Source organism: Talpa europaea (assembly GCF_964194135.1).
Source record: "Talpa europaea genome assembly, chromosome: 4".
Lineage (NCBI taxonomy): Eukaryota > Metazoa > Chordata > Mammalia > Eulipotyphla > Talpidae > Talpa > Talpa europaea.
The window spans coordinates 112,077,476-112,092,858 of record NC_140070.1 but is presented as its reverse complement, the minus strand read 5'-3'; the positions used below and the strand labels follow the sequence as shown (position 1 = coordinate 112,092,858).

At 35.9% G+C, this 15,383-nt stretch overlaps 1 protein-coding gene across 1 annotated transcript in view; it reads left to right on the top strand.

Annotated features, from left to right (window-relative positions):
• The window catches only part of TPRG1 (tumor protein p63 regulated 1), a gene marked incomplete at both ends in the record, with an annotated part of 102,939 nt that extends 95,968 nt beyond the window's left edge, over positions 1-6,971 (top strand). Inside the window, one exon of the mRNA XM_084232507.1 lies at positions 6,777-6,971. Coding sequence (XP_084088633.1) covers positions 6,777-6,971 — 195 coding nt within the window. The remainder of the gene's footprint in view (positions 1-6,776) is intronic.
• Between the last annotated feature and the right edge of the window lie 8,412 nt (positions 6,972-15,383).

Below are 15,383 nucleotides of genomic sequence, written 5' to 3'. Positions count from 1 at the left end.
CAAAATTTTCAAATTATTTATAACCTAATGAAATATTTTATTACTTAAAAATACATTTAAAAATCCAAATTTATTCTTATTCAGACAGTTTCTTCCATAGCATCTGTAATCTCTTTATTTAACAAAGATTTCCCGATACAGGCATTATAATTCTAATTATTGTTAAGGATGCAAATATAAATGAGACAAGATTCATGTCTTTATGGAAGGCATTGTTCAATGGAGGGGGCAGATTTTCAATATTGCTAATTGATGAAAACAAAAGTTTGGATCAAATAAAGAGTGAGGGTATATGAAGGTACATGGTGTGCACCTTAGACACAGAGTGACTCAGTTGACCTTTAGTTTAATTTCATATATTCCCCACCATGGCTTAAATCATAGGCATAAGGGCTTTACCTAAATTAGGGGCAGTAAGGAAAGAGAGAAAAGGAAGAGAGTTTGAGATGATCAGGAGATAGAATCAATGGAAGCAGGTAACTGACAGGATATAGTAAGTGAAGGAGAGGTCAGAGATGACAATGTTTCTAGTATGGGTAGGTGATGTTTCCATTAATTTGAATGGGGAAAACTGAAAGAAGAGAAGGTTTAGAGGTTATGTTTGGGACATGTTGAGTTTGAAATGTTCACAGAATGCAGGTCTGAGTTGTTCATCAGGAAGTTAGAAATTTAGGCAAGAATGTCAGGAGAGAAAGCTTAGCTGGTGGGTGAGGTTTCAGAACCTACAACTTTGGACCAAATTGGAGTCATGACATTGGTTGGTTCAGAAAGCACATACCCAAAAAGTAGTATAAATGGACACAATTGCTCTCAAATTAAAATGTGTGCTTATCTCTAATCTCCTAACACTTACTTTGGAAATCACTATTTAATTTATGGAATGTGGTGCCAAAATGCATTATATTTTCTCTTATTTATCTCACTAACTCAACTTCGCTTTGACATCTGGTGTGTATATGATCATTGACCAATGATCTCTTTCCAGAAATTCTTTCTTCCTTCAAGCTTCATCAATCTTTTCCATTTTGAGCATGCACATGTTTTGTATTCTATAAACAGTTGTGGAAATAGAAAAAAATAGTTTTGTCATAGGCTTATCACAACTCATTAAAATAATATTATGTAATATTACATAATTTTGTTTTAAATTTGTTGATTATAGTTTGCATTTATTCATGTAATTCACCTAGCAAAAACTCAGTGAGATCAGAATAGTTATCTCTATTTTTAAAATTAGGGTGCTAAAGTGATTAAGTGAATTGATTAAAGTCATATAGTGATAGTTCTATTTCTATACCAAATTTGCTAATGCTCAAGAGAAATGGGTCTAAATATGAAGGAACTCTGTGTGTGTGATTGCCTGTATATGTGAATTCATATTCAGTGATATGATATGATGTGTTATGACCAGGCTTACTTATCCTCAATTGCTTCATTCACATTACATTTGCAACTTGTAGTTTCTTTTCTTCTCTTTGCACCATAGTTCTGCTGGGTTTTTGGAATATATAGGGAGTTCCAGTGACCGAGCCCCAAGGGAGGTACTAGTGACCGAGCCCCAAGCTGGTGAATAATAATGAATGGATCATGGATGCTCTATAGCCAATTCAAGTGATTTATAGACCAACACTTTTCATTCTTCTTGGACTCTTAACCTGTCTTTTTTTAAGGGAACTATGAACATTAACCAATATTTTAGCATCAAGTGTAACTTACATCATTAGATACTTGGCTCCCCTTCACATCAATTCAACAAATATTTATTGAGTGCCTATCTTGCATTGAATACTACATGATAGCAATGTGCTAGTAACCTGGGGTATCAAGAAGAAAAAAAGAGTTTGACCTCCACACAGATATAATGTAGGCAAAGTAAAAGTAATTAACATATTATAAATAAATGTACTCTGACTTTCAATAGAGATACTCACACAGTTTTTATGGGAATCCAGAAAAGGGAAAAAATAGATCCAAAAGTTAATAGGTATAATGACATTTGATATAAAACTCCAGGTTCAAATGATTGAGGCATCAAAGAAGGTGCAGTAAGAAATTTTAAATAGTATTAATAGGAATATGACTAGAAGCTGCACCTTACAAAAGGATACAAAGTGTTCTTGGATATGAAATAGTTCATTTTAGCAAGAGCAAAAAGATCTTGTGGTGTATATGTATTGACAAGGGAGAGGAGGAGAAAGGATGAAGATGAAAATTCGTAGTTATAGAAACCTTTTTTTATGGGGAACAATTGCCTTATCTTCCTTTTTCTCTCTCTATACTCAAACACACAGTCATCGGCTCCATATAGGATAAATTCAGGTAAAATGTACAAGGGTAATATATATCTCTGCTCAACTGTATGGCTTTCCAAATGGTTTCCAGCATTGAATATTGGTTAGACATACTCTCAATCCCAGCATGCATCACTTCTTACATATGCAGGTTGAAACATATAGCCTAAAGGCTTGGAAAACCTGCTCAGCTGTGGAATGTGGGCCTGCAGGCATGAACCTGGTCTTTTCACCCAATGTAAACAGGAAGCAAGTGATGGTTGTAATAAGGAAAGCTGAGACTCTAGGCAGTGCATTGCTGGCAAACAGCACCTGAAGCAAACCAGGGGCCTAGTCACTCAGCTGCTAAATAATTGCTGTAAAGTCAAGAACATTCAACACCCTCACCCCACAACACACACACACACACACACATACACACATTGCTATACCTTAACCTTACCAACATACAACCCCCCTTTAACCGGAGTTGTTAAAACTTGACCCTCCGTTTTTGAGACTGGAATAAAAGAAGGAGCCAGGGGTGAGTGTATAAAAGCTTTTAGAGAAAAGTATGTGGCTGGTGGCATTCATATCAGATGACACCACGTTCCTGTCACACAGATTGAGTTCAGGTGCTTGAAATGCTCAAGAGCCAGCTTGGGGACTTGTCCTTTTGTCTGCCTATCCTCCAACACATTGCTTGCTGCTGTGTTTTCTTGACCCTTCCTTCAGAAATGACTGGCAATGAATTACATCTGACTCTAATGAAATGCCATGTTCATTAAGTATGAAGTAGTGTCAACTTTTTGTTTGCAGCACTTAGATTTTGAGACCACAGAGAATTCTCATGAAATGAAGATGATGAGGACTGGGGAGGCATTCAGTATTCCAACTGACAAACATTTATTGATTTATGAAAAGGCATCTTGAAATCCAGAGAGTGTTGGCAATGTTGGAGTGAATTGCACTTTGGTTTTTAAGCAGTCATGGTTTGAAGATACTGATGATGATCATGTCAATGATTTATTGATTATTAGCAACAGTCTTTCTTTGTTTTTTTGCAATATGATTACAAATTTCAGTCTCTTTTCTTTCTACTTTTCTTAATCTTGAAGATATTAGTGTGTACACACACACACATAGAGCTCATATAAATATCTCATATTTATTAAAGTTATTTTGTCTTTGCAACCACCCTATGAATTTGATTCTATTAATGATCTTTTGTGGAAAAGGAACAGTAACTTCCTGAGAGAATGGATGTCATTTCCATAATCATACATACTTGAAATGCCATATTTGCAACATGTTTGTAGATGTGTTTGATCTTAATCCTTAACTTACATGATATTATATGCTTCTTTTATTTCAGTAGTTCTCAAGAAAGGAAGATTTTGCCTTCCCTTCAGTGGGGGTGTTAATGGTTTCTGAGTAGAATTTATTATATCCTTTAGGATTCAGGGAACTATTTATTATCTAAAAAAGAAAAATAAAGTGCATATAACAGTTTCTTTAAAAAATGCTTCATGGAGTATTTCTATGATGGATACTAAAGAAATTGCCATTCAAAGTATGAAATTGAAAGGAACAAGATTGAGGAAACAAGTCTTTTCAGTCTATTAATAATGTTCATATCTATCTATAGCATTAATTATAACATAATTTTAATAATTCTCTTAAATTCATACAATAATCTGATGAAATTTGTATTTGCTATATTATCATTCTTGTTATTTTCCTATTTACAGTTATATAAACTTAGCAAGATTAAACTGTTTTTTCCAGATCTCCCCAGCAGTAACTTATAGGGCAAGGATACATTCCTGGCCCTATCTTTTTAAGTCTAGATATAACTTTCCTATGGTACACAGTGATAGAATGGACATGAATAGATTTCAGTCAGCTCCAAATCATAGATTATGTACATGTAGAGAGGTGTGACTTCTCAGTTTGGTTGTAGCAAGACAGATAAAATAACAGATGAATGGCTGGAATTGATAAAGTTTAAGTTGACTTTTGATTTTGAGATTTAATAATTTTAAAACACAGTGATTAAATGTTCATGTTATTAATTTATCCTTTTCTGTTTGCTTTCCTCTTTTGGAAGCTGAAGAAAGAACAAGTCTTTCTGAAAATCTTATCAATAAATAAGTGCACTGGTGGAATTCATTAAAAAGAATGTCCTTTCCAGAAACCCAGCCTATAAGTATAGTTTGTTTCATTCAATAACAAAAAAATATTTTGATCCCTACTAAGGTCTCCAAGAGAATGTTGCGACAGGGAACAAATAAAAACAAGTAGCTTCTGTCTGTTTTTGCTGTTATAGAATCATGGACACCAGGAAAAACTACTTGTTTGTCAACAAAGCAAATCTATTTTTTAAGGCAGTGAGGCTTGTAGAAGGTAAATGCCTTACTTACAATCACCTTCACTTTCTGCATCTTAGTGAAAAAAAGAATATTAAGAATAAAGGCCTACCTCCAATGACAGCCAGATCAGTTTCCTAGGCAACTCAGTAAAATATCACCTTAAAGTGGAGGGAAAAATACCTAGTTTACTTTGAAAATCCACAGATATTGATTTATTCTAGCAAAATCTATATTGTTGTATCATGAAAAACACTATATTTTTTTACCTCTGATATTATCTAAAACTATAGATTTCAATGTCTCTTTTCAAAAGAGAAAACTGGGCTCAGAAAGGGAAAGTGAATTTTCAAGGTCACATAGCTATTAAATTATAGATGCTTCATTTGCAAGGCTGACTTATTGATGACTTAGTGATTTGTTAATCAATTCATTTATTTTTGCTAATGGTTTAGGTCAACTGGTAAGGGTGTTTTAGAATTTTCTCTTGCTGAAATGGAAACTAAATCAAAAATTGAGAAAAGTCTTTCCCAAGAGCAATTTGGTATACAATAAGAATTCAGGATAAGTGCTATATAGAAAACTGGATGACAGTGAAAGACTACAGGCTTGCCCTTCTTCATTGAATCATCACTCTTGCATTAACCTTAAAACAACAATTAGTTTCCTGATGAAGAAGTAGGAAAATGATTGTAATTTTATATGGTTTTCTTAACAACTTAGATCAATCCTGGAATATACTCCAAGAGTTTTAATAAAGATTAGTGAGTCAGTTGCCTAGGAAACTGATCTGGGTGTCATATTGGGTAGGACTTTATTCCCAATATTTTTTTCTTTTACTAAGAAAAAGTGAAGGTGACTGTGAGAAAGTCATTGACCTTCTATAGACCTTGGTTTTTGAGGCAAAATTATGATACCTTTTATTTTACTTATCTGATATGTTTTTATTGGAATGAGACAATGGATAACAAATGGTTTGTTGAAAATAAAAAGGTATGAGTGTTTGTAATTTATGTCATTCCCTATATCTCTGCTTGGAATGTTCTGAAACTACCCTTCCCTTTAAATGTCAACTATAATAGATCAATTCATTTTGACTTGACCAAAAGAAGGACATTTTTTCATTCATTTTACTTAAAATAGAGTAGACTGATCTAAAAATTCAAATAAATTTGTCAAATATTCATCTGTCTCCATGAATTATTTTTTTTTTAACCTTTCTTGGCTTCAGTCAGGTTCTCAATCTATGGCAAAAATAATGAGAAGTAACTCCAGGCTTGTGTTCTACTAGTTTTTGTGACCACATTGGTCATGTGTCCATACCTGAAACATCTCTGGCAGAAAAGAATGGATTCCATTGATTGGCTAGACCTGAGTCATGTGCTAAAGTCACCTCCACTTATGCTATTTGGACTAAATGAAAGAGGGGTGTTCTCCAAAGGACAATTCCAAGTAATTTTATTTGAAAGAAGAATCCCAAATGGTGGAAGAGATGCTGGCCTGAAAAAACAAATAAGCAAAAAATCCAGTAGCTGTTAACTATGTTCTCCCTAACCATTTTACCTATTGAAATCCTACTAAAACTTTAAGGATTGTTTCAACAGTCCTTTTAGAAGTCATTCTGATCCTCTATGATTTCTCCCTCTTCTGTGTTCCATAAGCATTTTGTGCTTATTTTTTGCTCTTTTTTTTTTTTGGAACTATTTTGTGAAATTTATTTTGTGTAAGCATTGCAAGCTCATTTTCTTAAATTATTGAAGAGCCACTTCCTGGATGGCAGAGTCTATATCTTGTCTTTATATCTTCAGCATCAGCTAACAGGTGTCTGATATATAATGGACTATCAGCAAATATGTGTTGTGCTGACTACCTAATGTTGTACAAATTATGAACAAGAAAAATAAACAAGATCAGGCAGTTGTTAGCTTTACTATGTACATGATTTATTGACTGATTAATTTGTTAAAAGATTGACAGAAGGTGTGTTAGCAATTCTGTGAAACAATATCTGTTTAATAAGTAAAAGTGACAGCACCCCAGAGGAGTGACTAACTTTGTGAGACCTGACTGGGGAAGAAATGTCTCTGCACCGTCTCTGCACTGGCTAACTCTATGCATTTTCCTTTTTCCTCTTCAGTTGTCTGGGTTCACGTCTAAGCTCATTCCAGCTATCCAGAATGCCCACAAGAACTCCCCTGGATCTGGAAGAGGAAAGGAACTGATGGTGTTAACTGAACCCATTTTGATTGAAACCTACACAGGACTAATGTCATTCATTGGAAACAGCAACAAACTTGGCTATTCCCTTGCCCGTGGGAGCATTGGTTTTTAAGACTCTTTTTAGTGTCTAAGTACATAGTCCATAGATATGTCATCAGTGAAAGCTCCTTTTTTTCAGCTCACCACATTTTTGGATTGAAACACTTTTAATAGAATAACCAAATTTCCTTAAAACCAGAAAGTAAACTATTCTGATCCCATTAAATAATGTTATCAAATGAATATCTGATCATAAACTCAGGGCAGATTTTCTGGCCTCTTCTCCTTTCTAGTCTCACAAATTTATTATTATATCAGGCTATTAATTCTGTTTTGGGTAATTTTCATTCCCTTTTCAATGGAATCTCCATTCTCCGTTGAGCTCATTCTACCCAATCTTGAACTTAATTGCCAGCGTCCTGAAACAATTTTGTCATATCATTCCCTGCTCAAAAATTATAAATGTTTGTCTTCTTTTTTTTCCCCCCAAAACATTTTTCTTTTAACAGCAAACCCTTTCCTTCTAGTGAAATCTTTTCTGATTCCCAATATGTAAAAGAGAAAGAAAGATGTAGGGTCACTTGTTTGAAATGGAAATGCCACTGACCTCTTTTTGTGGCTCAGAGTTTCCCCTGTGGTGTCTTTTGAGGAGTAGTTTCACTGTCCTAACTTACTCTGTTTCCACTGCTCTTTACTTTCATTTCCTCTTTGTCTCTCCCAAATGAACTCTAACTTTGAATAACTCAAGAGATTTCTCATCTGTTCTCACTAGTTAATTTATTTTCTTTCTAAATATTTTGTTTTTAACTTATTTGAAAAGAATCTTTAATGCTGAACACCAGAAACATTATTAAAATCAACTTTTTGCCTGCCCCAGCATCCCAAGTTAAGACACCATAGTTGGTTTTAGCTAAAAATTCCAGCCAATTAAAAAATAACTGGCTTTTGTTGCATCTACTATTCAAGTTTTTTCTTCAAAAAGCCTACTTCCTCAGTTCCAAAGATTTGCTTGTAATACTTCACAAACATCAATTTGATGCAGACATTAAAACCCCACACCCCGGGTAATCTTTATTTCATTTTACTTTTGTTTACCTCCATTAGAATTTCTGTCTCCCTCACTTCCCCCTCCCCAGAACCCACTTTTCCCCACACGATGGCAAATATTGCTACAGTGTCCTCAAGGCGGGGAACTTCTATTCAGACTGTAAAAGGAAATGTTGAAATCCTTTGCTGTCCTGTCAACAGTAGTGGAATGAAAAGTCGTTGGATTGTTTTGGCAGTGGTTCTGAAGCAGGCATAATTGGCAAATTGTTATATAACTCTGCTGCCCAAAAATCCCCATTTGCCTCAAGATAGTGGCATTTCTTGGCAGAAGTCTCTGAAATGTCCAGCACATTCTTTCAAGTTACCATTTAAGGATCAGCCTGACAATTGACTTCTCTCTGCACATTTGTCTCCCTTGTTACCTATGATGGACGGTTCCCAAATGACCTTCTAAAGGACACAGTATAGCATTGTCAGTAGAAGCAAATTATAAATGTGAGGAGAGGGAAATATCTCTAAGCTCTGAGTTCCAGTCTGAAATAGGGAGATAAGCATTTAATAACACCAAAGCTGTTTACTGTAGAGAAGAATGAACTCAGAGATGACATGACATATTTCTTCATATTTCATAGACTGCCTGGTGGGTTATGCCATAAACTGATAAATGGGACTGAGAAAGCAAGGTCATAACCAGAGAATGGGAAGATTTGGGAATTTTGGATGACAATATAAGAATTTCTTATAGAGGCCTCCCTGGTGGTGCAGGGGTTAAAGTCTCAGCACTATGTAGCTATCACCAGCCCCTGCAGCATGAGTTCGACCCCCAGCCAGGAGCTAACCCACATGTCACAGCAGATCTCTCCTGTCTTGCCTGCTGCTCCCCTCAGTAATTTATTTAAGTAGATCCATCTGTTCTGCTTCCCACTCTGTCTCCAGTGAATCCTCTCCCACCTAACTCCTCACCTCTGGCCTATACCCCAGTTCTTGTATGCATAAATAAATAAATCTTAAAAAAGAAGAATTTCTTAAAGTTAGAAATGCCCACAAGTTGGGATGTGTTGCTTCTTGAAGTTGTTGTTCTCCCCATCACTTGATACGCTCACATAGGAACTAGATAAAGTGGATATTGTAAATAGATTACTGGAGAAATGATTGATATAAACATTTGAGCTTTGAGTCATATAATTCTTCAAATAACTGTTGATACTGATTAAATAATCAGACTTCCTTGGTTGGAAAAATTAAATTAGTCATGTGAGATCCTGGAAAATTACTTTAACTTTCTTAAGGTTTAATTTCTTCATTTGCAAAATAGAGACGATGATACCTCTTCTGCCTACTTCTTATAATATAAGAAATCAATGAAATAAAGTTAAATTATTTTACAAAATAAAAATCATTTAGTAACTGTCTATAGAGTGGCATGGCTTTGACATCAGAAAGAGAAACAATAGCCAAGGGAAATAAATTCAGTTTCTTCTGAGAACTGAGTCTACTGATCATCATTGTCTCATTTGACATTTGGGCTCTCATTGGGGTCCTTGTCCTTTTGCTCAATGGGCAAAATCAAACCAGAGGAGCTGTGTGTATTCTAGGACTTTTTCAGATTGTTACCTGAGCTATACCAAAAAATATTTGCAAATGATCACCGTAGGTTTGACTGGGACTAGAATTAGAAAGAAGAGGCATTTCGTACAAAGCATATCATTATAAAATATCATGTTGGCCACCCTTATATGATATTTATCCCATTGAGAAATTCCCATTAGAAAATCCCCAAGAATTCTCCTTAACAAACTGCCTGATCAGCTCGATCAACAGATTACTCATAGATTTCTGATGCATCTTAGGCTGTTCTAATGGTCAGAAAATTTTCCTTCTGTTGACTTACGCTTTGCCACATCATCTGCCATCTCTTTCTTTTAAAAAAATTCTAATGCTAAAATAGGTTCAGCTTGGGTTTCCATCCAAATATGTGAGACATTTGGGTACAGAGCCCAGGTTGATTGAGTCTCTACAATTGCAAGATGACAGCAGTTTAGACTCATCATGCCTTTTCCTAGAGGGTAGTTAGGCCTCTTTAGAGGTTAGGCCATCGGTCATCCTCTAAAGCAGAAAAAAGAAATAGATTTATGAGTTTTGGATCCTTTGCCTTGAGGCCAATTCTTATTTTACCTTTAAGTCTTTCCTCTAAGAAAGTCTTTTCACAGGGCTATGGGTCTAAGGAAGCATAGAAACCATATAATCCAATACTTTAATTTCACAGAACATGAAGCAAAGACCTAGAAACTGCAAAGAAATTGTTCAAAAAGCAGATGGTGATTTTTTGATAGTATTAGGACTAGTTTGTAAAGCTTCCAATTTCCTATTCCTGGCCCACAGCTCATTCCATATATCTCCATGCCCAGGGAAATGCGTAACATCTAAATCAGTGCATCGTAGTTGCTGGGTTATTTCTGAGGTAAGAGAACAATAGATCACCATTGCTTAGGGGGGATTTCCAAAAATTACCTGTGTTTTCTTAAAGGCTAAGGTCACTCATAGAGTTCTCTGATTTCCTATCTGATCGAGAAGCCCAAACAAATCTGCGGAAGCCAGCAGAGCCAGCAGCTATTTTGTAAAGCAGCTTTAGCTCTGCCTGGCATTTTGTGGGGCAGGAGAGGGGAGGGCAAAAGTATTAAATTTAGGCTTAAAAGCTCCTCAGAAATTCTTTACACAGAAGAGACCAAGTAAGAGAATAGCAGATGACTCGTGCCAACGGGAAGAAAGAGAGAGACTAATGCCTGTGGTTTTCAAAGGTTAACAACAAAAAAAAAGTCCAAGTATTTGCACAAGGATGAATGCATTGGCTCTTAGCCAACAATTATACAAGGGTTTGTGCCCACATCCTGTAGCTGTGGTTTAGGGACGCTGCTCATGAGTGACTTCTTTGCTTAGTGGCAGGAAACTTTAGTCACTGATGTGTAAACTCACCCTAGGTCTGCACCTCCCACAATGTGCTCCTAAGGCAGTTAGGGTCAGACCTCCTGATTTCCTGGGAGATACCAGTTCCTCAGAGGCAGAGGATGAACTCTGAGACCTTGATGGTAACTGAGCATGGATCAGTACTTACTTTAAACCTCTCTATTATGGCAACTCCTAAGAATAATTCTGTAGCCATAAGGAGGAAATGTGGTATCTATCCTCTTCTAAACCCTTTCTTTAGCCTCAACCCCAATACAAAAAAAAGAGTGAGCTCTATTTCATTTCTGGACTGAAATCAATGTGAAATATGAGAGGTGAAGTCATGAGGTTGCTTTTAAGTCTAGATCTTATATCTAATGAGCTATATTACACCCATTTTTTTTTAAAGGTCTTAGTAAATATCTTACAACTCCCCTTTTTCAGTAAAGCCAAGTGGAATTTGCAAAAATTTACTCAAAGAGCAGATGATTTTTTGGGGAAGTGCTGGGATTAGACTCTAAACCTCCCAATTTCCTATTGCTGGCCCACTGCACTTTCTACATATCTCCATTAATAATATGGAAAAAGCATGCCTCTGAATTTTGTATCCTAAGCCAATTTGTGGTGAGAAAACAGTAGGTCAGGTTCAATGAACTCTTGTGTTTTAATGCAGATATGAGGGGTCATGACACTAAATTACGGATGAGGATACACTGGGATCTGAAGCACCAACTTGCCACTCAGATCCTGTCCATTATGCCTGCCCCATGCATCTCAGAAATCCCTTTAAGACTCTTTATGGAAGCATTGAAACTGAGATGGGAAGGGACTTTAAAGGTCATCTAATTTAGCCTCCTACCTCTTGCAGGAATGCACTCAACCAAATGCACACCGCAGATACAGATTCAACTTCTGTAGCAACCTTCTCAGAATGTAGAAACCCTTGTTTTCTTTCCATAGCTGCTAATTCTACTGCTAAGCAGCACAGCTAGCATAGCTTTTCTGAATATTGCACCCAATATTTTATAAATACTTCAATGGAAAATTATCCTTGTTACTAGATCTTATTTTGAGGATTCTCTAAATGCATTCACTTCCTGTTTCACAAGATCACTCTTTAAATAAAGGCAAATTGTTGCTCACACAAGAAAATAGTTATGTTTTTCTTATTGACACAAAGCTGCCCAACTACTAAAATCATTCTTTACATAATGGATTATCCAGGATCCTTATTGAAATAATCTCTTATATACAGGACCATTCTGTTTGGCTAACACTTCTTAAAAAAATATATTCAGGCCTCCCTGGTGTTGCAGGGGTTAAAGTCTCAGCACTGTCAAGCTATCACCAGCCCCTGCAGCATAAGTTTGATCCCTGGTCAGGGAGCTAACCCACAGAGCACAGCAAACCTCTCCTGTTTTGCTTGCTATTCCCCTCAGCAGTTCTACTCCCCACTCTGTCTCTGCTGAATATTCTTACCCCCCACACCTCTGGCTTATACCCCAGTTCTTGTATGCATAAAAAATTTAAAAAAAATAAATCTTTGGTGGGGAGAAGCAAATATTGTTTAAAAATGAACAATGATGTAAAAAAAAATAAAATATAAAAAAGAAAAGAAAGAAAAATAATAAAAAATAAATCTTTAAAAACATTGTATTCAGGGTCTCCCCAGTGGCACAACGGTTGAGCGCTGGGTTGCGAAGCTGCCCACAGCCTCTGCAGCGCTGGTTCGATTCCCAGCTGCTCCCGGCCACCAGAGGAGGGTCCCACATGGTGCTCAGACCTCTCCTGCCACCCACTGCTCCCCTCAGCAGTGTACTTTGGTCCTTCTGCCTGCTCTGCTCCCCACTCTGGCTCTGGTGAATTCTCTCACCCTCCCATGCTTCTGACTGTACCCAGTGCTTGCATAAATAAATAAATAAATAAATATTAAAAAACAAAAAAACAAAAAACATTGTATTCAACATGGCACAGGAGTTCAAATATAGACTGACTAGTGCACATTAGAAAGTAGATTCTTGTCATCTGCCAATAAATTTTCATTAATGAAATCCAAGTTTTCTTTATCATATTATTTGCTAACATGCAGTTTATAGTTAGCTTCAATATTCTACAAATTTTTTCGCATATTCAAAGAACAAATGAAATCATTTTAGTATGAGTTATTCATACTCAGTAATCTCTAGTAGTGTATTAATCCTAGTAATCACTGCTTTCTTTTTCAACATTTAAATTTATTTGTTATTTTCCCCCTAAATTATTTTTTTCTGTATAACATTTTATCTTGTAGTTCTGCCTGAGTCAATGCCATTTTTTTTCTTCTATAGTATCTAAATCCAATATTAATTTTCAATGTTGTTTTTTTTTCTTCAGCCTGGAAGACAAGGTCATGGTTATCACCATGAACAGTTGAGTCAAAGCCTTAATCAGAATGGTTGATCCACAGAGATCTTGGGTATTGGTTAGTTGATTGTTTTGTCTCTAGAACAAAAATAGATGGGCAGCCCATTCAAGTATTATTTGAAGTGTAGAAGCAGATGTGAACTGAAGTCTGACTTGGATCAGCATCTGTCACCCCTGGATACCATTATTCTCAGTCAACTTAGTATTCTCTCCCCCACTGCAGACAATAACCACAATGGAGCTGTTTCAGAATATTAAGATCCTCTCTTTACCCTCCCACCCACCAAAAAAAGAATGTATTTCTCATGGCATTGGTGAAAGAAGTGTCTCTGGATTTCCTTAGGGGACATAGTTAGAAGGTAGGTGAGAAGTCTTTAAATGCATATTATCATCCTGGTCTCCCTAAGCTTTTGGATACCTTCTAAAATTTCAACTTCATATATCTCATTTGGGTTCATGTTTTAGTCAATTGATCAGGAAAACTATTAGAATTATTCTAATAGTTCAGTGGTTCAAGAACACTGAATCCAGAATCTCAGTTTGGTTCACTCTTATCAATAAATTCTGTTGACCCCAACACTCTTCCACCCAGATTTAATACTCTTTGGATTAGTTTCCATACATGCTCTCCAGCTCTGTATTGGTATGAACTGGCAATTTTTTTATAATTATTTGGGGAGATACTAACTTTCTCAGTAATCACACTATTAACTTCTTTTTAAAAGACTGAATTTGGTTAGACATCTAGAAAAATTGCAGAATGAGCATGGAGTACTGAACACTTAGTAAGGTGCTAATGTAAACTGCAGCTATTAATCAGATGTAGTTTTGTTGCTTAAGCAAAACATTATATTCTCTGGCACCTGATGCATATACAGTAATCTATCTAGTAAGTGTAATTGATTTTTTTTTTAATTTTTACCAGTTTATTTTTAGCCATCAAGACCAGAAATACACTCAGGGTTCTATCAACCTTCCAAACCTATGTCATATTCGAGTCAACAAGGAACTTGATCATCTCTCCATTCCATAAGAAGCTACATTTGTCTTTTTCATTGATAATATATTCATGTAACTGGGTGAATAGGAAGTAGTATCTATTCTAACACTTGTTTGACATGCATAAAAATATATTCCCCAATTCTCAGGATTTTTATCATTCTAAAGTCACATTGGTGACTTTTCTAGGGAACTAGTTGTCTAAGATATGTCAAGACACATGAGTAAAGGAAATGACAAATTCCTACTCTTCTATGACTAAGAAAGTTCCACATATATGTCACCGGGGTGTGTTATTTGAACCAACTGGCCAAGTAATCATAAAATTAACAGTTTTGAGTGGGATCCAGAACAAAAGAAGGGACTGAACAGGTCCAGTCTGTTGTATAAGATACTTCACCACTTGGGCTACGTTACCTGAAGATTCATTGTGTGTGAAGTATCTGTGGCAATAGAGATACTATATAGAACCTGAGGTCATTTGTTCTTGGTGAATCAAAGTCCAAGATCTTAGGACATTAGGCAAAGATATGCCATCCTCTTTGGAAAACTGTTATCATATTGAGAAATGTCTTTTGTTTTTCTATTGGGCCCTAGTAAAGACTAAGTTCTTGCCCATATAACATCAAAATGCAATACAAACTCAGCTGCCTATAATGAACTGATTATTGTCTGAAACATCAAGTTATAAAATTAGAAATGCGCAGCAGCATTCTATCACACACTGGAGGAAATACATACACAGATAATCTCAGTTTTGAGGGCACAAGTAAGATTATTGAAAAAGTTTCCCAAAGAACCATGACACCTATTCCTACTACAATTTTTTTTTTCTCTTTCAACCCATGTCTATGGCTTCATGGAAGTTTTAGGGAAAATGAATGGACTTATGAAATAAGAGTTGATTTATAGAAGGCTCTGTATGATATGCTGATTATCTGAGAGCTGTCCATGATGGTCCTGCAAAATAGTGGTGAAGGAAATTCTTCCTAGTAGGCAGAATAAGAAGAATGTCATTTCCATGTCCTTCTTCAGAGCTGCTTTCCATTTTATAACTGAAAAAACCTAAGATCTGAAGTAGTGATTGGTCTAT